The sequence below is a fragment of the Typopeltis vanoorti genome, chromosome 1, assembly GCF_054136105.1.
Source record: "Typopeltis vanoorti isolate ZY-2024b chromosome 1, IOZ_Tvanoo_1.0, whole genome shotgun sequence".
NCBI classification, from domain to species: Eukaryota; Metazoa; Arthropoda; class Arachnida; order Uropygi; family Thelyphonidae; genus Typopeltis; species Typopeltis vanoorti.
In genome coordinates this window covers 160,069,426-160,094,396 of record NC_143549.1, presented here as the reverse complement: position 1 = coordinate 160,094,396, position 24,971 = coordinate 160,069,426, and the positions used below count along the sequence as shown (strand labels likewise).

The following is a 24,971-nucleotide window of genomic DNA, read 5'->3' as shown; positions in this document are numbered from 1 at the left end:
AAAAATTTTCACCTTCCAGTTATGCATTCTGAAAAGTATTGTAAGAGGAACATGTAGAGTTATTGGAAGAAGTGAAAAGTGTGAGGGTGAATTTTGTAAGTCTGCAACTATGCTGTCATAGAGATGAACTGAAAAGGAGAGGAACAATAGGCAATGAATCAGTACACAGGTTGTGCAGAAGGAATTATGCAGAGTTTGCCAACCTATGGCCTGAGCCTGAGTTTGGATGGAAAGATATGTACAGTGCTGATGGACTGCACTTAAATTTCGAGTTGTGTCTAGAGAAGGCTTTATTCACTGTGAGTGTGAAGTATAGTCAGAATATAGGGTGGATGCAGGCAAGTGTGTGTGTGTGTGTGTGTGTGTGTGTGTGTGTGTGTGTGTGTGTGTGTGTGTGTGTGTGAAGGCACCCTTGACGTGAATCAGTGCTTGAACAAAAATTGAGGGATCTGGTCTTGGGCTACGATATCAAAAGAAAATAGTCAATAGAATGTAAAGGTTGTAGGTGGAGATTAAGGGGATGCTACAGTTTCTAAATACTAATGCTAGAAGTATCAGGAATAACAGATTTTGGCATTGGTTAGTGCAACCTTACCATAAGTTATAGGCATTAGTGTGAATTGGCTAACAACAGATGATGTAGTTACAGAGATAGAATGTGATGGATTTAGTATTTTCAGGGAGGATAGTGCAGACAGGATGGGAGTGTGTGTGTTGGGGGGGGGGTACTGCTGTTAGCAGATGAATTGCTGCCAACAAGAGTAGGAGTCATTCAAGCAAATGTTTGCTCTTTTAAGTCAATCTGGTGCAAGATTGAAGCCAGTCGGGCAAAATATAAAATTGCATTGATTGTACTAATCTGCTAATACAGATTAGTACAATGAATGCAAATTGAGTAATTACTGTGGGGATCTTCAACTTCAGAGACATAGATTGGAAGAAGGAAATTCATACACTTACTGAGAGATGATTACCTGAAGCAGAATGTGATGGAGAGGACTCAAGGTATAAGAGTGTTGGTTCTAGTTAAGGGATCAGAAGACCAGTCCATAACTAAGATAACTACGTTGCTTCTAATTGGGGAAAGTGATCATGTTGTCTTGACTTGGGAGGCAGTAACAAAATGTGGAAATTACAGTTAAGAAGATGTATATGGAATTACAAGATGGGTGATTATGATACACTTAAGAGACAACTTGAAGCAGTACCATGGCATAGAGATCTGCAAGGAAAGGTTGCTCACAGTGCATGGCAAATAATTGTCATTGGTAGTGTGGATTTGAGTGGTGGAGACAGAGAGTTGTGGAGTTGGTGCCCTCCCTCTATGAGTCTTTGGACTCCCTGTTACTTAATAATAATAATCAAGGGGTATCTGGTGGAAGCAATATCAGTGTATACCCAAGTCAGGAGGATAAATTGGGTGGGAGCTAGTGGGAAGTATTATTAAGCATGAGCTGAAAAAAATAAAATAGAATTTTGTATAAGGAAAAAGGTGACTAAGCATGATAAGAAAGGAATAATCAGATTATGAGAAAAAATTAGCTGAGCAGGCAAGAGGAAACCCAGAGTTTTTTTCATTATGTGGCATGCAGGAGGATATTGTGGAAGGATAACAAATGCAGATGGTAGAGAGGTAATGGAGGCAGCCATAATGGTTGAGCTACTGAGTGACCACTTTACATGTGTGTTATCAAAATATATTTTATTATATTATCTAGATGGTAGATGTCTTCCCATTGCTCATAATCATTTCCCTAGTATGGTAGCATACCAGCCATATGGCTGAGCAAATAGGATAGATGTCTTCCATCAGCTAGTAGAATATTGCCACATTGCTTAATAGAGACCTGAAGTGGCTGGAGCCATGTTTGGTCACTGGAGCAAGTTTCTGTTTTTCCGTTTCTGTCCCCTCTGCCACACTTCCCACATGCAGTGAGAGTGATACCTTCAATGACATAGCAATCTCACTGTAAGGGGGGGGGGGGGGGCTGGATCCTTCACCCATTCCGAGGTTACAGCAGAAAAATGGTTCTGCAGACTGGCCGTACATGGGACTGAACCAGTTAGTAACAAATCTCGAGGCTTCCCAATCTAGTGTCAAATCCTATAACCACATATTTTGCTAATTAGTGATTGGAGGGAGACCAAATACTGTGGCTGCAGGGGAAACTGTCGAGGCCACCAATGGACAGTAGACCGAGTTCACTCTGTGTGGATGATATGTTTGTGAGTCTGCCACTTCTCACTGTATACTTCATTTCCTATTTCTCCTCCTCACAAAATATAATGAACCACAACTCAAAGAAATGCAATTTTATTGCAGATCTCAAAAATTTTATAATAAAAAATTGTTGAAAAAATTCATGAAAAATCCACCCCAAAAACCTTGAAAATCCAATCTAGTTTAAAAAAAAAAAAAAAAAAAAAACCCTCATCCATTTCACCAACATATAGAGTTTAAACAGCATTACAAACAATGTGCACCATCATCTAAACCAAAAGTTGCACTCAACAGTATGAGCTATGGGCACTGAAATCTCAACTTTCTGCAGTCGAAATACCCTAATAGTGAGGTCATCCTTCTTGGGAGATTTCAGTGCCCATAGCTCATACTGGTTTCCCTTCTCCAGTATCACCAATCAAGCAGGCAGGAATACCGAGTTGTTTGCCATCAGCAATGACCTATCAGATCGTCAGTTTTCTTACCAGAATATCTGACAATCCCCTCCAATTTGCCAGCATACACTTGATCTCATCCTAACAAGCTCTCCTTCTAAGTATACTGTGGTTGTCAGTTCTCCTCTTGGCAACTCTGATCATAACCTCATACAAGCCTCTTTTGCCACTGACCAACCTTCACCCCCCTCCCCCATCCAGTTCGCAGTCTCATGTTCTTTGGCAGTACAAGGGTGTCAACTGGGAAAATCCCTCTATGGCTTCTATTCCACCTTCTCATGGTCTGACTACTTCAGTTCTTCTGATCCAAACACCTGTTGAGACCAAATAACAGAAATCATCCTCACAGGAATGAAGGCTTTCATCCTTTATTCCACTTCAAATTCTCATAAAAAAATGTGCCAGTGCTGTAAAGGAAGAATCCTGTGCTTACCACAAATGGCTCAAGACCAAAACTCCAGTTGCTCACACTGCATATACTGCAGCCCATAACAGTTATAAAAATATCATCACGAAGTTCAAGACTTTTAAAGGTCCCAATGTTGCAGACTTTCCCCCTGCCCAAACGGCAGTTGCTCTTTCTGGTCCCTTGCCACGACTTCTGCCCACACAGATTTTGACCATTCTCACATCTGGATGGTACTGTAGTTAACTCATCTAAAGACAAGGCCAACTTACTGGCATCACTCTTCTCTTCCAATTCCCGCATGTGACCTGGGCAAAGTTTCCTCCACTCCATGAACAGCTCTCTTCACATCACCCAGTCTTCTGACAAAAACGAAATCTGAAGAATCCTTAATAACCTGAACATGAACACAAACAATTCATCTGGTCCTGATAATATCCCGCCTATTGTGGCCAAGAACTAACCCCTATCAAAAAAGATGATAAAAGTCAATCAACAAACTACCATCCAGTTGCACTCACTTCTGTTCTCTCTAAAATTATGGAGCAGGTCATCAATAACCAAATCTTGAACCACCCAGAGACATAACCAACTAATCAGTGACCAGCAGTATGGATTCTGCCACTCGTGACTACAGCTGATCTTCTTACTATCACCACCCATCTGGACTCAAGCCATGGAAAATTTGGAGAAACTCATGGTTGGCTTCGACATTTCAAGGACATTTGATTAGGTTTGGCACAGGGGCCAACTTAGCAAACTGCTATCCTATGGTCTGCCTTCCACACTGCAACTGTGGATCGCTAACTTTCTCACTGTAAATTGCTTGGCTCCCACTGATAAGACCTTAATAAAAGTCGAAACTGATCTGGGTATTGACCCTTCCCATAATTCACTGCATTATACATATCTGTAAGGATATGTGGTTTGGATTATGGGATACTAAGGCATGTGATGTGAAGTCATTAGCCTCTACATATGAGTTGCCAAGTCATGAAGTTACTTCACATGTACCAAGAATATAATTTCTTGCCCTTTAATTTCTTGTATAAGCAAGTGGAAAAACTTTCAACAGCTTTCTCACTGGGCACTCACTATATGTCATGGTGGACGGTTTCCTCACCTCAGATTTCCCCTCCAATGCAGGAATACCCCAGGGTTCTGTTCTTTCATGCACTCTCTTCCTCTTGTATATAAATGACCTGCTTTCACAGACTTCCAATCCTATCCATAGCTTTGCTGATGACAGTACATGCCATTCGTCCCTTTCAGTTGACAAACCTTGTAGTTCTCAAGTATTAGAATTCTGAAGATCTATCACGAACTGCAATCTGAACCCAGACCTCTTAAATGTTTCCCAGTGGGGCAAGAATGACCTTGTAAACTTCAATGCCACCAAAACTCAGTCCTATCCACTCTCTTGAAAAAAAGAGCTTACATCCCTCTCTCTTACTTCAGTAATTTTGAAAAAATCCACACACAATCAGATTTCTCTTCTTGGACTGACCTGCACCTTTAATCTTTCCTGTAATAACCACATTTCAACTATAGTTTCTGCAGCTACGAAAAAACTTGGTGTACTTTTTCACACAATACACTCCATCACAACTCCATAGCTTCTAAGTATAAAAATCCCAAATCTGCACAGCCAAGGAATACTTCTCCCAAAATCCTCTCTGAAATTGCTCAGTTCTATCAAGAAGAGGACTACCTGGCTAATTAATGAGCTCTCTCTCACAGACATTCAGTTTCTGCCTTGTACTGGAAAATCTTGCTTATCGTGAATTTGATATGCACAATAATCAGTTAGTGCGATTGAATGAAACGATACTATTTCTCGCTTTAAGCGAATGATTAATCAGTTAACACGATTTTTTTACGTTACGCGAAATTTTTTGTCGCCAATCTGCACTGCAGCAAGCTCAAAAGTTGGAAGTCATTAAGAGACATGAAAGTGGCACTAGTAATACAATGATTGTGCAAGACCTGGCATACAGTGAGTCTACAGTTTGGACTACATTAAATAAGAGCAAAGAATAAGGAAAATTTGCTTCTTTAAGCATGCATATTATGCGAAATAGAAGCCATTTAATGACGAGATGGAGTGTCTTCTATCACAGTGGATTGAGGATTATAACCAAAGAAGAATACTTCTTAGTACATGGAATATTCAGGCAAAAACTCTCAATATTTTTACCTTATTGGAAGAGACCAAATTTTGAGAGTAATCTGAAAGCTTTGCTGTGAGTTTAGGATGGTTTGACTGTTTTAAAGATCGAACAGGACTGCATAACGTAAGAACTGAGGAATCTGCTAGTGCTAAAAAGATTCTGCTGCCAAGTTTTCTGAAGTATTACAAAGGATAATTCAGGAGAGTGATTATGACAATTGACAAATATTCATTGGCGATGAGATTGGTCCCTTTTGGAAGTGTATGCCAATAAAAACTTTTCTAGCTAAAACCGAAGCATCTCAAAAAGGATACAGAGTACCTAAAGATCGTCTTATGCTTTTATTAGGAGGCAATGCAGAAGGTGACTTAAACTGAAGCCTATGTTAGTTTATTGTGTGCAAAACCCAAGATCTAACATTGCTGAAGAAATCAGCACAATTAGAAGAGAATTTGGATTTAATATACTGGATAATGAAGATATAAGAAACTTGCTCAATTTTCATTCAGAACATTTAAGCGAAAAGGAGTGCAAACAAGAAAAGAATGTTACAACTAAGAAGCTAACTGCAACTTTAGCTAGTTTTTAGTCACATTGAGTATGCTGAGGAAATAATTTTTGATGCTGATCCTGATGTGGAATGAAGCTTCGAAGTCCACTGAAATCTTGATAAAGCAGTCGCCAATTATACAGAATTGCATAACAAGATGAAAAAGTTGAACACGATTCAAACATCTTTGCTTGATTTTTATTAACTTTGGTGATTTTTATTCTATAATGTAGCTTATACATTTTTTTCTTCAAATTTATGCTAACTGATGGGTGAATTATAATTATTCCTATTGTTTATTGTATTTGCTTAACACAATTTTGCTTAGTGCACATTAATTGTATTAATTGATCATATTAAGCAAAGTTTTCCTGTACCTCTTCTACAGATACTTTCATGGACAGTGCTCTGCTGAATTGACCACTATTATTCCTCCACTCTCCAAAATCATTAGAAGAGCTACTGCTAACTAACACCCTTTTACAGTCCATCTTGAAACTCACCGAACCAACTTCACTGCTTCCTCTTTCATTCCATTTAGCTGAATTTTAGCATTTTAGCATTCCATTTAGCATTAAATCATTTGCTTGAACGTCAGCTGTTCAAGCAAAACAGGAACAGATTCCCTCTTCTATTCCTCTTGACCACACATGGCACTGATGCACCTATAGGTCTTGTTGTCTTTTGTGTGTAGATCAAATATTAAAAAAAAATAACAACAGAAACATTGAAGTAAACAGAGAGGTAACAGCGACAGATGAAATTGAGCTACTGAGTGACTATTTTGCAGTGGCTTCCTATTGATGCTTCCTATAATGTATATTTGAAACTATTGAGAAATAACATAAAAGTTTTGTTTATTTATCCATGAAGCAAATCATGTCAAGTAATTTTGCTATTTCATTGATAAATTTTAAATGTTTATATGATATTTGATGTATCAAATAGAAATAATGTTATTTATTTACTTGCATTATTTAGGGGTTTGTTAAAGTGGTGAAGAATAAAGCATACTTCAAGAGATTTCAAGTTAAATTTAGGAGGAGAAGAGGTAGGTAGTTTTGTTATTTCATTTTCAGCTAAACAGTATGTATTTGTTTTTTTAGCACTTTCATTCCAGAAAGTAAGTCATCTTGTGTTGAATCTGTTCTCTTAAGTATAGTACGCCCACAGATACAAGACTCTTCGACACTTCTGCCCATGTCAACAGAAGGAGAATCCATTCCGATAATAGGGTAATCAATCCGTATTGTGGGATGAGTTGTTTATTATTACACATCGGAAAATTGACTTCTCTCTTATGATCATTGTAGATTTTAAAGTAGTAACTATTTTGCTTGTATAACAGTTGGAAAATTTTACCTATAAATTATGTGATTTCGCTTGTTGCCCAATTCGTTTATCACCTTATTTCTTTCTCCCCTTCAACATGAATTGACTCTTCTTGGCAGTCTTCCAATGAGAGCTCTTCTTCTGTGGTCATATTATAGGTAGGCAGTGCATGCTTTACATAGAAACTAATCTATGCAGAAAGTAGAAAAAAAGCAGTAATTAATAGAATTTTTATATTTGGATGATAATAATTACTAGCTTGAGAAAACTGCAAAGATATCAAAGAACTAAATAGTAGCAATCCAGCTATGTTACCTCCAATTATTGGGGGGGAAGTGATCATGTAGTCTTGACCTGGAAGATTGCTAGACATGCAGAATTTTCTCTAAAGAAGGGATGTTTTTGGAATTACGAAGCAGGTGAGTATGACAAGCTTGAGGGATCAGCTTTCAGCAGTGCCATGGCATAAGAATTTGAAGAGAAGCAATGTTGGTAGTGCATGGGATATGGTCAAGTAATGTTTGAAGAAAGCAATATCAGACCATATACTCAGAAGGATAAATCAAGTAGGAGTTAGATGGATGAATAGCATCATTAAGCAGGAGTTGTAGGCATAACTTGTGGAGGGAATACAGGTAACTCTCGTATGACACGGTTTCGATATAATGCGGTCTGCAAATGTATTAACTTTTTATCTTTTCATATATTTTTCACTATGTGACTTAAAAATCAAATTTTATCTTCATTAAATTTGCGTCTGTCTGTATTGCACATGTAGTTATAAGCAGCGAATTTATATTAGGGAAAATACCCTTTATTATTATACATTATACATATATGCTGTACATTATACATAATGATGCACATTATGATAATGACGTACTTCAATTGCTTATAAATTGCTGTATAAAGTATTTCTTGTTCAAAATTGTCTTCGTTTCTGCCAGGAAATCACATTAAAAGTCATAAGTGTGTTAATCTCAAGCTGAGCACTTTATTTTTTGGTGAGTTACATACAATATGTATTGTTTTTTTTTTATGTAAAAATTAATTTTTATAGTAATGCCACTTAGAGGGCTTTTGCGATATGGTTGAAAACAAAATTAGTGAATTAATTGATGGGGAAACACATTTAAATGAGGAGGAACTGGTACAATTAATAGATGACATCGAACCAAATGGAGGAGAAGTTCTGCAGAAGATTCTGATTGGGATGAATCTTGTTAAAGAATTCAGTTTAAAGAAATTAGAATTATAGGACTTGGCACGAAAGTTAGGAAGCTTTTTTTTATGGATAATGATCCCTCAATGGAGAGCTTCAGAAAATTCACGAGACAATTGGATATTTGTTTAGCTCTTAGATATTTGTTTTGACTGCTAATAGACTACTGTTGACCAGATGCCTTACCGGTTAACACATCTTTTGTATGGTATGTATGTATACTTATTATATTCCTGCAATAATAAGAAAATCATAAGGAAGTGAAAATACATTTACAAAAATGTGCTATATTTATCAATACCATAAGTTTACATCTTTTACAAGATGAATCATATATTGGTCAATACCTACATCAGTTTTGTCTTATATGATGCTAAACACTGGACATCAAAAATGAAAAGGTAATGTGAAAATAAATTCATATTTATTTACAGGTATAATGATTCTGCATTGATAACAAAGAAGCATTAATATGATTGCTTCATGGTAGTCTAGTGCAGTGTTTCTCAAGGTCTGCAGGCAGACTTAAATTAATTAAATATATATTTTTTAATTATCTAAACAAATTAAAATTGAATAAGTAAAAATTATTGAAATCAAATGGAGACCTAAAAAAAACAACAATAAATATTGTCAATGTTCAGAGAACAATATTCAATTGTCAATGTTCAAAAACAATAAAACTATATTGTTGTTCACTTCACCTTTTTTATTATTTGTCATTCTGCTGCTAAATTTGTAGCAGCAGAATGACAAAAAGAGTGGTGAAGTGAACAATAATATAGTTTTATTGCTTCTGCCTTCCCCTGCTGTTTTTTTTTTTTTTTTTTTTTTTTTTTTTTTTTTTTTCAGATTTGAAGTGAACATGTGTTATCCACATTTCAACCAATGGCTTGTTTATTGATTTTTATTATTGAAGGTTTCCCTCCTTCAACCAAGGCTCAGTATATCTTGAGAAGTGCTAAGTGATACTTGGACAAAGTGTCCTGAGTTAACCCCAATATTATATATTTATATATATTTTTCAGAAATGTTTTTTAATAATGGAAAAGTGGCTTAGAACTAGGACCTTGAAAAGAAGGGCAAATGAAACAGGTGATGCTAACCCTAATTGCAATACAAGTGTTGTACTGGCGAGTAAATCTGATACTATTAAAGAAGAAAAAACAAGCAGTTCAAAGAAAAATACAATAGGAAATATAACAGTTTATATTTGGAATTCGGGTTTACTTGGTGTGGAGATGAAAGTGAATAGAAACCTCAATGTGTTATGATGTGTTGTCAAACGAGTGCATGAAACCTGCAAAACTCCGACATTTAGAAGCTAAACATTGTGATGTGAAAAATCCTATCTCTTAAATTTGGGCACAGCGAAAACAGGGAAACCTCATTTTATCAGGGAAAATTTGCTACTTCTAGCTATTAAAGATGTGGTAAAAACAATATTTGGCAACAACTTACTAAAAGATGTTTATTTGATTCCTCTTTCAAATGACACTGTCGGTCGCAGAATTAATGATATGGCAGATGATATAGAATCTCAGTTAATCGAAAGAGTTAAGAACAGCCTTTATTATGCTATAAATAGACGGAACACAAAATGTGAGGCTAATCTTGAATGGCAGGCGGTCTCAAGTAGAGTGATATGACCAAATATGAGAATGGGAAACTGAACAATCAGACTTATTTGTGCCTATGGTCCCATAGAAGGGTCTACTAAGGTAGAAGTGGAGGAATTTTTTGAGGCTTTAGAAAAAGCATCTGACACAATGAAAAAGGAAAAGTTGGTCATTGTTGGGGATCTAAATAGCAGATTAGGAAGTGATTGTGAGACATACAAAAATATTTTGGGAAAATTTGGACAAAAGAGCAAAGCTAATAATAATGGCAAATATCTGTTGGATTTCTGCTCAGGACATGGAATGGTTATTACTAACACCATGTTCCAACATAAAAATGCGCAAAAATTCACATGGAGAGAAGAGGCAAGGAATAAGAAAAGTCTCATTGACTGTTATTGTTGAGAGTGATGTTTTCTCCCTGGTCCAGGACACCAGAGTGTACAGAGGATTTGAAATTGGAAGCAATCAGTATTTAGTCATGAGCAGGATAAAATTGAATTTCATATTGAAAACAATAACATGTAAGAAAGTTTTAAAGCGAATAAAAGTTGAACAGCTCTCAGATGTGAATTGTAGACTAAAATACACAAAGATTATTGAAGAAAAAATAAAAGAGTTTGAGAACAGGAATCAAGCCTTGGAGATTCAGTGGCAAACGCTGAAGAAAACATTGATTGATTCTACCAGAGAGGCATGTGGTGAGGTTATCTGCAAGGATAAAAAAATCAGAACTCCCTGGTGGACACAGGAAGTTAAAGAGGTAGTGAAGGAAAAGAAGAAAGCATATCAAAAGTTCCTGTCAAATTCCTGTCAAAAGCTTGTGCTCTTAGAGAATACAGAGACAAATGCGAGAATGCTAAACAGTGTGTAAAACTTGCTAAACAAAAGTCATGGGAGGAGTTTGGCAAGAATATAGAAAATAAATATCAAGGTGGTGGTAAGATATTCTGGAGGTTGTTGAAGAAGCTTAGAATTGGAGGAAAGAGTGCTGTAAAAGGAGTTAGAGATGATAAAGGTAATAACATGAAAACGGGAGAAAAAGATATCCTTGAAGTATGGAGTAATTACTTTGAAAAACTGCTAAATGAAACAAGCAGTGATGACAGCACAGTGGTAAAAAACACTGACCAGGCATACAGTCAGGAATACATATCCATACTTGAAGTAGAAAAATCCATCAAAGGCTTGAAATGTGGAAAGGCAGCAGGGTAGATGATGTTCGACCAGAAATGCTGAAGTATGGCAGTATAAGAGTCTTACAGTGGCTGCACTGCATAGTTCAGAAAGCCTGGACAGAGGGACGAATTCCTGATGATTGGAGTAGAGCTCTCATAGTACCCATATATAAAAAGGGAAATAAAACTGAATGTGAGAATTACAGAGGTATTTCCCTACTGATTGTTCCTGGGAAGATCTATGCAAGTATACTTGAGAAACTGTTGAGAAGAATTCTGGAAGAAAAGCTTGGTGAAGTACAAGCTGGATTCAGGCCAAATAGAGGCTGTCAGGATCAGATTTTCACTTTACGACAAATAGTCGAGAAAGCATGGGAATATAACAGAGATCTGTATTTAAGTTTTGTTGATTTGGAAAATGCATATGACAATGTGCCAAGAGAGAAGCTATTCAATATGCTACAGTTATATGGTCTCATTGGGGCATTATATCAAGCAATAGTTAGTCTTTATTTGAGTTGTAAGTCAGCAGTTAGAATTGAAGGAAGTACAGGAAGATGGTTTAATGTTAAATCTGGTGTGAGACAAGGATGTACATTATCCCCTCTGTTATTCATTATCTATATGGATCACATTATGAAGGAAAGTGGTATTAAACATGATATCAAAATTGGAGATGTTAATGTCAGCTCTTTGCTTTATGCGGATGATGTTATATTTCTAAATAAATCCGCTATAAGTCTTCAAGATTCTCTGACTGAATTGAATAGCTCTAGTAATAGATATGGTATGAAAGTCAGCAATAAAAAGACAAAGACAATGAAAATAGGGAGAATCATTGAAAATGTCAACTGAGTTGTGAATGGAAAACCTGTGGAACGAGTGAAACATTTCAGCTACTTAGGCACGATTTTTACTGAAGATGGTAAATTAAATATGGAAATAGACGACAGAATCAACAAAGCTGGTATTGTAGGAAGTCAACTGCATAAATTCATATGGAATAAAAGAGAAGTTAGTTGGAACACTAGATTAGCTATATACAAGACAGTGTTCAAACCAGTTGTAACTTATGGATTTGAGAGCTGGGTCAGAAGTAAAACACTTGACCAAAGACTAGAGACCGCAGATATGAAAGTCCTGAGAAAGATTATAGGCATGAACAGATGGCATCAATGGCAAAATCATATTAAAAACGAGGATATTAGGAAAGAACTTCACATTGTCAACATCCAGGAATGCATTAGCAGAGCTAATCTCAGGTGGTATGGTCACTTAAACAGAATGGGCAAAGAAAGATTAGCAAAACAAGTGTTCTCTGCCAGGTTGGCAGCAAAACGACCCAGAGGAAGACCATGATGTAGGTGGGTTGATACGGTACAAAGTGCCTTAGAGAAGAGAAATATAACATCTGATAATATTGGAGTCTCGACAAGTAACAGACTGATTTGGAGGAAAATTGTAGATTGGAAGTTAGTAATGATGTAATTTTTTCATGTAGTACTATCATATCCTTTACACCCCTTGAGGGTACACGGCAGGAATTTGGTGATGATGATGATGACATAATTCTGATTTTGCATCGCTCCTTGTTGACGAAGCATGGTTATCAACACTATCCTATCTTTCAGACATTTTTTCGAAATTAAATGAACTAAATCTCTCCCTTCAGGAAAATTCTTTAACTGTTCTTGATGCCTACGACAAAATAAAGGCATTCGAGAAAAAGCTGGTTTTATGGATTAATTATGTAAAAGACAGAACAATTTGCACCTTTTCCAGCATTGGAATCCTTTTTAGTGGAAAATGATATTTTTGTTGTTTCTGAGTTTCTGGAAAGGGTTTGTGACCACCTCAAAAATCTGAAACGGAATTTTGAAAATATTTTCCGAATAACTTTTATAAGAAATTTCTGTGTGTTCACGAACCATTTCAGGCTTGCAGTCACGTGAACGACCTTTTGTTATCGAAAATAGAACGGTTAATTGAGCTTTCAAATGACAGTGGACTTAAAGCAATTCCGTGATCTTGGTTTGGCTCGATTTTGGATCTCACCTTCAGTAAGAAGTGAATTTCCCAGATTATCTGAAGAGGCATTGAAAATCGTCATGCAGTTCTCTACAATCTATCTTTCAAATAAATAAATTTCATGTGATGATACTTTATTCCCCCTTTTTATGGGAGTTCACTGTACCATCTAGCCCCCCCCCCCCAAATTTTATCTGGGCTCCAGGACCGGCATAGGCTGACGAATCAGACCTATGGCTGGGTCAGTGTTCCTGTCTGTAATCCATGTGTGTCCTTGGACCAGTTTGTCTGCTTGCAGGATGAAAAACACCAGATAAACTGGTGACAAAAACCCTGATGTCCATGCCCAAGACTAGTTATCTTGGCTATGGCTGAGGAAGATCCTTAAGCTCCTCATGTCGTTGACGGGAATAGAATCTCGGACACTCCTTCCCACAGGCATATGGTTGCGAAGCGCAAAGCCACTAGGCTAACCGGTCGGATGCTCCTTCAAATAAAAACAAAATACAGAAATCGTCGAAGACGATTTCTGTATTTCTGTGCTGATCTTCGACTGAATTTGACCAATATTGAGCCAGATATCCAGCAACTCTGCAAGGGCCGAGAAGCTCAACCATCTCCTTAAAAGTAAGTAGTAACATAATTAGATCATATTATTTATTTGTCTAATAAAAATTAATACTGTTCAATGATGATACACTTTTAATCGTTTACTTCCAATTTAATTATGTTTCCATACGTATTCAAAACATGCTTTTAAATTTATTATGTTATTAAATGGCACAGTTTATCCGAAATGTTGGTAATTCCTACTTAGGTTTTTTAAAAAATTACGAAAAGTCAAAATGACATATAGGGAAATAAATTAAAAACCCTGTTTATTTTTGTAGTAAATCTTTAATTCCAACATTCTAAAATGTTATTTTTCTTGCTTTTCTGTTTGCAAAATCATCGATGATATTGTCGAAGTCTGTTGAAAAAGTCATCACTCAGTTGCTGTTTTATAGACAGTAAGGCAAAATTTCTTAAACACCAAAAGAGTGCTGCCTGGGGCTCATCACCCCCCCCCCTCCCCCAGCTATGCCTCTGTTACTTAGTGCTCCGTAGTTACTGGTCCTTGATCTTAGAAAGGTTGAGAAACACTGGTCTAGTGCAATTGATATGATTGCTTCATGGTAGCCTAGTCTATGCACTAATGAATGAATGATAAAATTTTTATGCTAATTAATTAATTTAACTAATAGTTAATTTTATGCAGTTATCATTTAGCTCTGCATCTTTACATTTGTTTACATTTCTCTCAACTTCAAATGGCTATGTATGTTCTGTAAGTGTTTGTGTGTGAAAGTTTTGATAAATTTTACCTTTTTATAATAGAATTGTGTATATTTTGTGATAGTAAATAATAAATTAGAATAGTATCTGCATACCTAACTTTTTTTTTTGATTACATAAATTAAGGGGATATTAAATCCCACATAGTTTTAAAACCGAATAAGAAACTCAAAGATTGTAATCAGAGAGTTTCTTGCTGAATATAGTAAACTATAAAGTATCGGCGAACACTTAGCGTGAGCTAATGCAAGTGACCCTAGTACGTAGTGCAATACCGGACGACTCGTTGCAAAGGTGGGGAAAGTTCAGATTGCTATTCTTAGGTATTTTCCATAATGTAAAAACACATTTCCTATAAAATGTATGTTGTTATTACATTATGGAGGGAGGTCACTACCCAGACCAGTTTCAGCCTTTTTTGAGGCTTCATCAGTGAGTAGCTAGACCTAATACCAAAGTGTATAGCAAAAAGAACTTATATACTCTGCAATACGAGTTTCCAAACAGGTGCAACCATTAAGTTACTTAAGTATAAAGAGCTAATAAGCTTCATTTCGGCAATGAAAACATTACATAAGGGGATATTAAATCCCACATAGTTTTAAAACCGAATAAGAAACTCAAAGATTGGAATCTGAGAGTTTCTTGCCGAATATAGTAAACTATAAAGTATCGGCGAACACTTAGCGTGAGCTAATGCAAGTGACCCTAGTACGTAGTACAATACCGGACAACTCGTTGCAAAGGTGGGGAAAGTTCAGATCGCTATTCTTAGGTATTTTCCATAATGTAAAAACACATTTCCTAGGAAACGTATGCTGTTATTATGTTATGGAGGGAGGTCACTACCCAGACCGGTTTCAGTTTGAGGCTTCATCAGTGAGTAGCTAGAAAAGAACTTTTTTTTTTTGATATTTCTAAGCTACATGGATCATCTGCGAGTTTTTTTTTTTCAAATTGTTCAATCCAAAAAAAATTTCCAATATATTTATTCAAAAAAAAAAAAAAAAAAACGTGTATAAGTGGACCTGCGCAGTTCAAACCTGTTCTTCAAGAGTGAACTGTATTTCCATCCCTTATAATCAAGATACATCAGAAAAGATAGGTAAAAGTCTCTACACAATCTCCCTTCTACTTTCAAACTGCACATTGCATCATGGAATGTATAAAGTTCCTTGTTCCCACAGCTCATAAAGGGCACTTGTTACGACATTAATTCATTTTCAGTTACATTTGAAATGTTTCTACAACTGTTTAAACACAGCATTTAAATGTAGTTATATACAGCTATATTTGTTGAAATTGAGAGAATGCTTTATAGCTGATGCTGAATCCAAAAATAGTCTCTTAGACCTATAGTGACTTCTGTGCAACATATCTATCTGGTGACATCTATCTCGAAGAACATAAAATCTACATCTGCAGTTATCTGTAAGGCAAGTCAGGACAAGGAGACCATGTTCTTAATACGCCTTCACACATGATCAAATGGAAAAAGACTTCTTTGCTGCACACAAGTCGATATAGGTCTGAGAGACTTTTTAGAATCGGCATCAGCTATGAAGCACTCTCCCCAACCTTAATAAATAGAAATACATTAATTTGCAAAGATTTGAGAGACTGTCATTCTAAGACCACACTTACACTGACTTTTCTGAATTAATATCCTTTTTTATGCCCCTAGAGACACTTTAGTACATTATTTTCACTTCAGTTACAATTTGAATTGTTTCTGCAGCTAAGTGATATTTACAACATTTCTAATTTTGTGCTCTGAGGATACTAGTTGGAATTCCAGCAAAATATAAGTTCAATAAATTAACTGTTTTCCCTCAAGTGTTGTTTATACCATGATGCACTGTCAATGAATTCTAAAGGCATAATTTGAGCTACTGAAGACTCCACTTATTAAGACTAACATTATGTGACTGAACTGATAGTAAAAAAAATACTTAATTCTTCCAATGAACATATCACTAAGTGCGGCAATTTCTCAGTGGGTGCCTATCAACAACTGGTGTAAAAAAACAAAACAAAATTGACTGAGTTTAATTACTAAATAAAAGTGAAAGACTATTTTGGAAACATAGTTATAGTTATTAATTATATTTCTCGGTAGTATAGTGGTTAGTATTCCTGCCTGTCACGCATGAGACCTAGGTTCAATTCCCTGCCGGGGAGTGATTTTTTGCCAGCAAAGGTTGGTCGTTTGGTAGAACCTCTGCTACTAATGGCTCATGCAAAAAGTTAAGCAAGTTTGAGTGCGGTTAGTAGTTGAAAGGGGTTAATTCGTTCGATGCTCTTGGCACACTCTCTCTTGATGAGTCATTGGATTCCCTCGAGGTATTACATAATGTTAAATTATGAATGAAAGGGTGAAACAACCTAATAAAATGAGCAAACAGTGCAAGAAAATACTAAACTAAAAATGCTTTTTAGTTTAGTATTTGAATTTTTTTTTCCACATTTCTGAGGTATCATGTCCTAAATTTATATTTATAAATGGTTGATTAAGAAATTAATTCAAAATACATTATATATTTTTAAATTATTTATTTATTTTTTTTTATAGAGGGTAAAACAGATTATTATGCAAGAGTACGTCTTGTAGTTCAAGACAAGAACAAATACAATACTCCCAAATATCGCATGATTGTGCGTTTCACCAACCGGGATATCATATGCCAGGTAATTTTGAGTTTTATTTGTTAAATGCAATATTTAATATTTTACAGAATGGAATTACTTGATATAGACTGGACAGAATATGCATATGCTCAAACTCAAGGAATTAAACTTTATTTTACCTTGTTTCTTAATGCTTCTTGCTTAAGAGCTCATTTCTGACATTAAGACTAGAATTTTCCCTAACTTTGATCATAGTAAATAATAAAGAAAAATGAATTATACTGTCTGAGAATTTCACAACATTGGGTAGCACTTGATAAACCTATAAATTTGAAAGATTGTCATATTGTATATTCTTGGTTTAATTCTGGCTGATATACATGTTTAATATGGCTGATAAACTTGCGTTGCAACTTGTGCATACAATGCTTTTTTGGAAGGGGGGGGATGGTACACAAAGGCACAACATACTAACATCATCAACAATGACACATTACATATGGGTGTGGTATGGTTTTAATTTTCAATGTGTGTGTGTGTGTGTGTGTGTGTATACACACACACACACACTGAAAATGCAAACAGACCTATCCACAAGGAGATGTGTTTTGCATGATGGGGGATACTGAGATAGGAGTGTTGGTAGCTTGCTCCACCTTTGCAAGGAGTCGCCCGGTGTTGTACCACTTTACCCCAGTCCTGAAGATACTTTCAGGCGAAACTTTGTTTGCACACACTTGGATAAAGGATTAAACTAAATTTATTATATTTTCATCATCAAGACAAACAAGTCAAGTTTGTGCTTGCACGTATTGCAAGTCTAGCTGACCCGCAAAGTAGTGCAAGTCAAGGCAACTCTTGGTAAAGGTAGATAAAGCTCTCATCACTATTCTTAATATTTACCCTTAATGCAAAGCCCATCTCCTTGAGAAGATGTATGATGCTATGTATTAAAGGCAAGTGGCCACTACCCAGACTGGTTTCGACCTTTATTGAGGTCTCATCAGTGGGAGCCAGGCTTAAGAATACAAAGATTTAAGTAATACAGAGCTTATAAGTATTTTACCAAAACAAGCTACCATAAGGTGCTTGTTTTGGTAAAAATTTCGAGTTTCTTCTCTAATGTCAATCACTTGCATTTGTTTGTTACTCCAACAGTGTCTTGTTTGTTTTGTCTCTTTTCACTCATACTTAAATAATAAAAAAATATTAAATACTAATATTAACATAAATAATAAAATGCCGCGGGGAAAGAACGTGTCTACGTGAGAGCCAATTGAATAACTACTGCATAAATGTGGCTCTCGACTGTCACTTGTAGCGCCCGGGAGTGGCCGGTCAGTGTTGACAATGTTAGTGTTTGTAATAATAAAAACCGTGTTAGACCAAAACCCGCGTTGTTCAAAACCGCGCTATACAAGGTATTCGTGTATATGTATGTATACACACACACAGTAGAATCTGCTTATTTCGATTGCAGGTAATATTATCAATAGACTGTTGTTCTCAAATTAGACTATCCCAAAACACACCATTTAAAATGAAAAAAAAAAAACAATCCGTCTATTATAATCAAAAGTTCCAGGTATTATCAAAATCCTCGAATGTTTAGCCTTTTGCGTCACAGAGTTCTAAGAAATAACAGTTAATCAGGAGAAAATTTTCAGAGAACATTTGTAGAAATCTGAATTTTTTGTTGATCTTTAATCTTATTCTTCCATAAATCTTATATTTTCCAGGCAAATATGGGAGGGGGGTATAAATACGGTCTAATTGTGATTTTTTGAGTTTATTTCGTGCTGTCTTTCAGTAAGTGAATTTGACTTTAAGTGCTCATTAAAACAGCCCTTAGCATTATGACAGGAGCAAGTAAAAAACGTAAATATTTATCTTTTTAAGAAAAGCAAAGAATTTTTTTGAGTGCTATGATAAGTTGACCAAAATGAGTCAGTGTGAAATTTTTAAATTACAGCTGCATTTTGCGACTGTACATTCAAAAATTTCACAACCATTCTTGTGTAATATCTCATCATCATCAAATTCCTGCCAGTACCTTCAGGGGTGAACAGGATATGATAGTATTACATAAAAAATTTACATCATTACTAACTTCCTATATACAATTTTTCTCCCAATCAGTCTGTTACTTGCCAAGACTCCAACATTATCAGATCTTATATTTCTATTGTCTAAGGCACTTTGTACCATATCATTCCACCTATATCTTGGTCTTACTCTGGGTCGTTTTCCTGCCAACCTTGCAGAGAACACTTGTTTTGCTAATCTTTCCTCGTCCATTCTATTTAAGTGACCATACCACCTGACATTAGCTCTGCTAACTCATTCCTGGATGCTGACAATGTCAAGTTCTTTCCTATTATCCTCGTTTTTAATATGATATTGCCATTGATGCCATCTGTTCATGCCTCTAATCTTTCTCAGGACTCTCATATCTGCGGTCTCTAGTCTTTGGTCAAGTGTTTTACTTCCGACCCAGCTCTCAGATCCATCAGTTAAAACTGGTTTGAACACTGTCTTGTATATAGCTAATTTAGTGTTCCAACTAATTTCTCTTTTATTCCATATGAATCTATGCAGTTGACTTCCTATCATACCAGCTTTGTTGATTCTGTTGTCTATTTCCATATTAAACTTACCATATTCACTAAAAATCGTGCTTAAGTAGCTGAAATGTTTTACTTGTTCCACAGGTTCTCTGTTCAAAATGCAGTTGACATTTTCAACGATTCTGCTATTTTGATTGTTTTTGTCTTTTTATTATTGACCTTCATACCAAATCTATTACAACAGTTCAATTTAGTCAGGGAATCATGCAGACTTGTAGCGGATTTATTTAGAAGTATAACATCGTCTGCATAAAGCAAACAGCTGACATTAACACTTCCTTCAGTTCTAACTGCTGACTTACAACTCAAATAAAGACTAAGTATTGCTTGATATAATGCCCCATTTGACGACATGTAACTGTGGCGTATTGAATAGCTTCTCTCTCTTGTCATATGCCTTTTCCAGATCGACAAAACTTAAGTTTAGATCTTTGTTATATTCCCATGCTTTCTCAACTATTTGTCGTAAAGTGAAGATCTGATCCTGACAGGCTCTATTTGGCCTGAATCCAGCTTATTTTTCACCATGCTTTTCTTCCATAATTCTTCTCAACCGTTTCTCAAGTATACTTGCATATATCTTACCAAGAACACTCAGTAATTAAATGCCTCTCTAATCTCACATTCAATTTTATTTCCTTTTTTATATATGGGTACTATTAGAGCTCAGTTCCAATCATCGGAAATTTGTCCCTCTGCCCAGGCTTTCTGAACTATGCAGTGCAGCCACTGTAAGACTTCATCATTTCTGGTCGAATATCATCTACTCCTGCTGCCTTTCCACATTTCAAGCCTTTGATGGCTTTTTCTACTTCAAGGATGGATATGTGTTCCTGACTGTATGCCTGTCGATTGTTTTTTACTACTGTGCTATAGTTCGCCCACCATTTCTAGATCCCTTCTTGGCTTGGTGCCAAGAATAGTCTATTCATGCTGAAGGGGATAAAGAAATGAAGGATGCACGAATTGGTTGCCAACATGCGAAATCACATGCTTTCTTGTCTGTCGCTGTACTAGCTTGATTTTTGTTGTTCTCTTTTTGCATTATTTTTTTATTATTAATTTGTATGATGGATCCGGTACAGTCCACAAGTTCTATTGTTACACGTTTCAGTAGCTCTTGCAAGAGAATATTGAATAATGTGCTGACATTCTGTGAAAAAGAATCATCAGAAGGCGGTCTTCTTGTTCCCATTTCTCAAGTCATAAAATGTGCAAGTGCGGGCGTATCGGGGTCTGCTGTTAAAAGAATTCGTAGGGAATCAAAAGGTGAAGGTAAGCAAAATTTAAATCTCCTAAAAAAAGCGCCAGAGAAAGAATACCATCGAAACCCTAGCTTTGAATGATTTCGATGTAGACGTTATATAAAGAACTATTCACGAATTTTACGTGGTCGAGAAAAGAGTGTCAACTGTTCCGAAATTGATTCCTGTGCTTAAAGAAAAAATTAATTTTCCTTGGAAAAAATTTAAGGAAAATACTTAATGAAATTGGATTTTCTTTTAAAAAGTCACAGAATAAAAGAAACTTATCATGGGGCGAAGTGACATTGTTTTATGTAGAATGCAGTATTTGCACGTATTAACACTCTACGTACATTTTTCCAACTGTTATACAAGCAAAATAGTTACACTTTAAAAACAGCAATGTTCGTAAAAGAAAAGCTAAATTTTTTGACATGTAATAATAAACAAACTCAGTTTGTTTATTATTATATCCCAGAAGACAGACTGTGATTATCCTATTATCGGAATGGATTCTCCTTTTTCTGACATGCGCAGAAGTGTCGAGCGACCTCAAATCGGTGGGTGAACTATATCACTGCTTGTTTCATTTAGCAATTTTAAATTCAAAGATACTTCAGATATCTTGTCCAGTTTGATTGTCCAGTTTCCCATTCTCATATTTGGTCATATCACTCTACTTGAGACTGCTTGCCATTCAAGAAGCTTAGCCTCGTATTTAGTGTTGAATATTATGGCTACTCCTTCTTTTCCTTGATTGTCATTGCCTGAATATAACATTTTGTATTTATTGCTCAGAAAGACCTCACCAGTTTTCGTCTTTTTTTTTTTTTTTTTTTTTGTTTCAGTCAACCTAATTATGTCGATCTGGTACTTATCCAATTTTTCAGCTAGCTCCATTTCTTTGCCATTCAGGTTTCTTATGTTGATAGTACTGATCTTTAACTCTGGTGATGTTGAGTTGGGGTGTGTTTTAGATTTGTTCCAGTAGCTGACTTTTTGCTGTTTGCCCTGGTTCCCTGGCAAAAACAACAGGGGCTTTGTTTAACTGGGCGACACCCCAGCAGGTATGAAATTTTGTCATGTTGTACCATCATTTGGTATTTTGGTTTAAGCCAATAAGAATACAATTTGGTCAGCTAAATTCCAAATTGCCAGCCCATCCTTGTTTGTTCAGTATCCAGGTAGATACCCAACAGGATGCACCACGAGAAGGTGAGGATTGGACATTAGGTCAAAAGCCTTGTCGGTTCTGCGCATTTCTTTAAAGGCTATGTGGAGGTCTCCTCTCAGTTATATAGCTTTGACCCTTATCTTAAAAAAACAAATCAAACATTGAAATTTCAGCTCTTTCTAATGAGAAGGTAGATCGGAAGAGATGATTCAGATCTGGTAAGGATACTTAAGTTGAATCAACATTAAAAATTTGGTTTAGTAATGTTCATGAAAAAGATACTTCGATTAATGGGCCTTTAATGCATCAAAAAGCAGAACTTGCAAAAACAGTGCGCAACAAAATTTCATTGCAACTGATGGGTGGTTTAACAGGTGGAAAAAGCGAGATAATATTGTGTACAAGGGTATTCATGGTGAAGGAAAGAGTGCTGATTTTTTATCAGTTCATGTGTGGATTAAGACCTGGTGGCCAAAAATTATTACTGAATATTCTTCCGAGGATATTTACAATGCAGAAGAAACAGGATTCTATTTTTGTGCAGTGCCTGAGCATACGTATTTGTTTAAAAATGAAGTACTAAAGGATTTAAATGTTCAAGAGCGAGTGACAGTTCTTTGTTGTGCTAATATGAAAGATGATAATCGATAGTTCCTAGAGATTGAAAAAAGTAAAAATCCTCGATGTTTTGAAGGTGTCAAAAGTTTGCCTGTTGACTACTGTTCTAGTGCAAATGCTTGGATGAATAATGACATTTTCAACAGTTGGTTAGTAAAGTGGGATTAACTTAAAGTGAAAAATTGTCTTGTTAGTAGACAACTGCACTGCACACAAACAATTTATCGTTAAAGAACAAAGTAATTTTATTGCCTGTGAACACTACATCGTTAATTCAACCATGTGACTGAGGCATCATACAAGCTTTTAAACGTATTATTGCAGGGAAGTTTGTGCAAGAATTATAGCTGAACTTGATTATATAAAATACCAATCTGATGCAATGCAGTTGCAAAAAAAAAAAGATTTCCTTCGATGAAATGCATTTGGTAGCAATGTCATGGAAGTAAGTTTCAGAGAAGACTATTGAAAACTGCATCCAAAAAGGTGGATTTTTTAAGACAAACTCTGAAACTCCTTCTGAAGAATTTGATTATCTTACAAATGAAATTTTTAATTTCAAAAATTTCATTTGAAATCTATATCAAAAAAAGAATTTGAAAATTGGTTGGATATTGATACACACCTCAACGTTGAAGTGGTGGCTACAATGACAGTGTCGGAAATATGTCAGGCTGCTTCTGATGAGAACTTTAAATTAATAGAAGAAAGTTAATCTAATACAAGCATAGAAGAACAAATTTTAGAAACTCCTCCAATCAATGCAAGAAGCTCTACAAATACTTTGTCGTGGTGTGCAATAGAGCAACAAACTTCAAAACTGATTATGAGTATGAGCAATTTATTCATGAACTATATTCAAAGACACGACAGACAACACTAGGTAAGTTTTAAAAACATGTTGTTGCTTATTAAAAAGTTATGTTATGTTATCAGCTGTTTATACTTATACCATCATTTCAAAATTAATGGATAAAACATCCATTAATTTTGTCAACTGTGGAGTCAGATAATTGAAGTTTTATTTTTCATTAATTTCTTCAGCATCCACAGAAACTTGTTTCTGGTTTGACTGTGATAAATGAATTAAGTTCACGTGAATTTGACTAATAATAGAAATCACACTTGAAATAAACTCCAAACTTGAAATCAGGATCATCAAAATCTCCCACACTGACGAAGAGATAGAAGCATTTTATGACTCCCTGCAGCACACTCTAGACAAAAAAAGAAATAGTAATCAAAACTTTACTTTAGCAATGGGCGATTTTAAAGCCAAAGTAGGTAATCCCATTCACTAAGTAGACACAATAGGACCATACGTATATTACAAGTAGCAACTCAGGAATGACTTACAGAATTCTCTATCAGTAACAAGCTTTACATTATGAATACATTTTTTAAGAATGTCCATTATATACTGTGTAACAATAAAGAAATAGTTCAACATATGTCAGTACTAAATGAAGTAAAAACAGGAAGTGACCACCGACTGGTGAGAGACAAAATTAAAATAAACCCTAAATTGGAAAGAATAAAATGGCTAAACAACAAAAAATCAAGAAGTTTTGACTTAAAACCTATTGAAAACAAGAAGGATTACTAAGAAAAACTCAATCAAAAACTAGACTTAATAAATATATTTGAAGAGGACAAATAAAATAAGCAGAAACCTTACGGAAGTAATAATCTCAGCAGCCAACAAATTCATAAGCAACAAACAACAAAAAGACCATAAATTTTCAGAGGAAAAATAAATTGAAAAAGGTGTCCGACAAGGAGACTCTAGTCCTTCAAGAAATTTAATAATATTAACTGGACAAACCTTGTTATAAAAATTAATAACAAACTTAACACACCTAAGAGATGCAGATGATATAATTTTTGCAAACACTCCAGAAGACCTTAATATAATGATAGAAGACATATATCATGAAAGCAGAAATGTCGGTCTAGAAATAAACAGAGAAAAAACAATAATAGAAAACAATTTCTTGGAAAGAGTCTCTTCATAAATGAGATGACCTAAGTATGTCAACTCATTTAGATCAGTGAGATGACATACTTAGGTCATCTCATTGATCTAAACTGTGGACTCCAAAAGGAAATAAATAGGAGAGTTCAACTTGTCTGGGATGCATTCAGAAAATTTAAAAGCATTTT

The 24,971-nt window shown here is 35.6% G+C and overlaps 1 protein-coding gene across 1 annotated transcript in view; it reads left to right on the top strand.

Moving 5' to 3' along the window:
• Nucleotides 1–24,971, top strand: part of RpL5 (ribosomal protein L5) — a 101,055-nt gene that overhangs the window by 17,111 nt on the left and 58,973 nt on the right. Inside the window, exons 2-3 of the mRNA XM_090394978.1 lie at nt 6,785–6,854; nt 17,090–17,205. Coding sequence (XP_090251104.1) covers nt 6,785–6,854; nt 17,090–17,205 — 186 coding nt within the window. The remainder of the gene's footprint in view (nt 1–6,784; nt 6,855–17,089; nt 17,206–24,971) is intronic.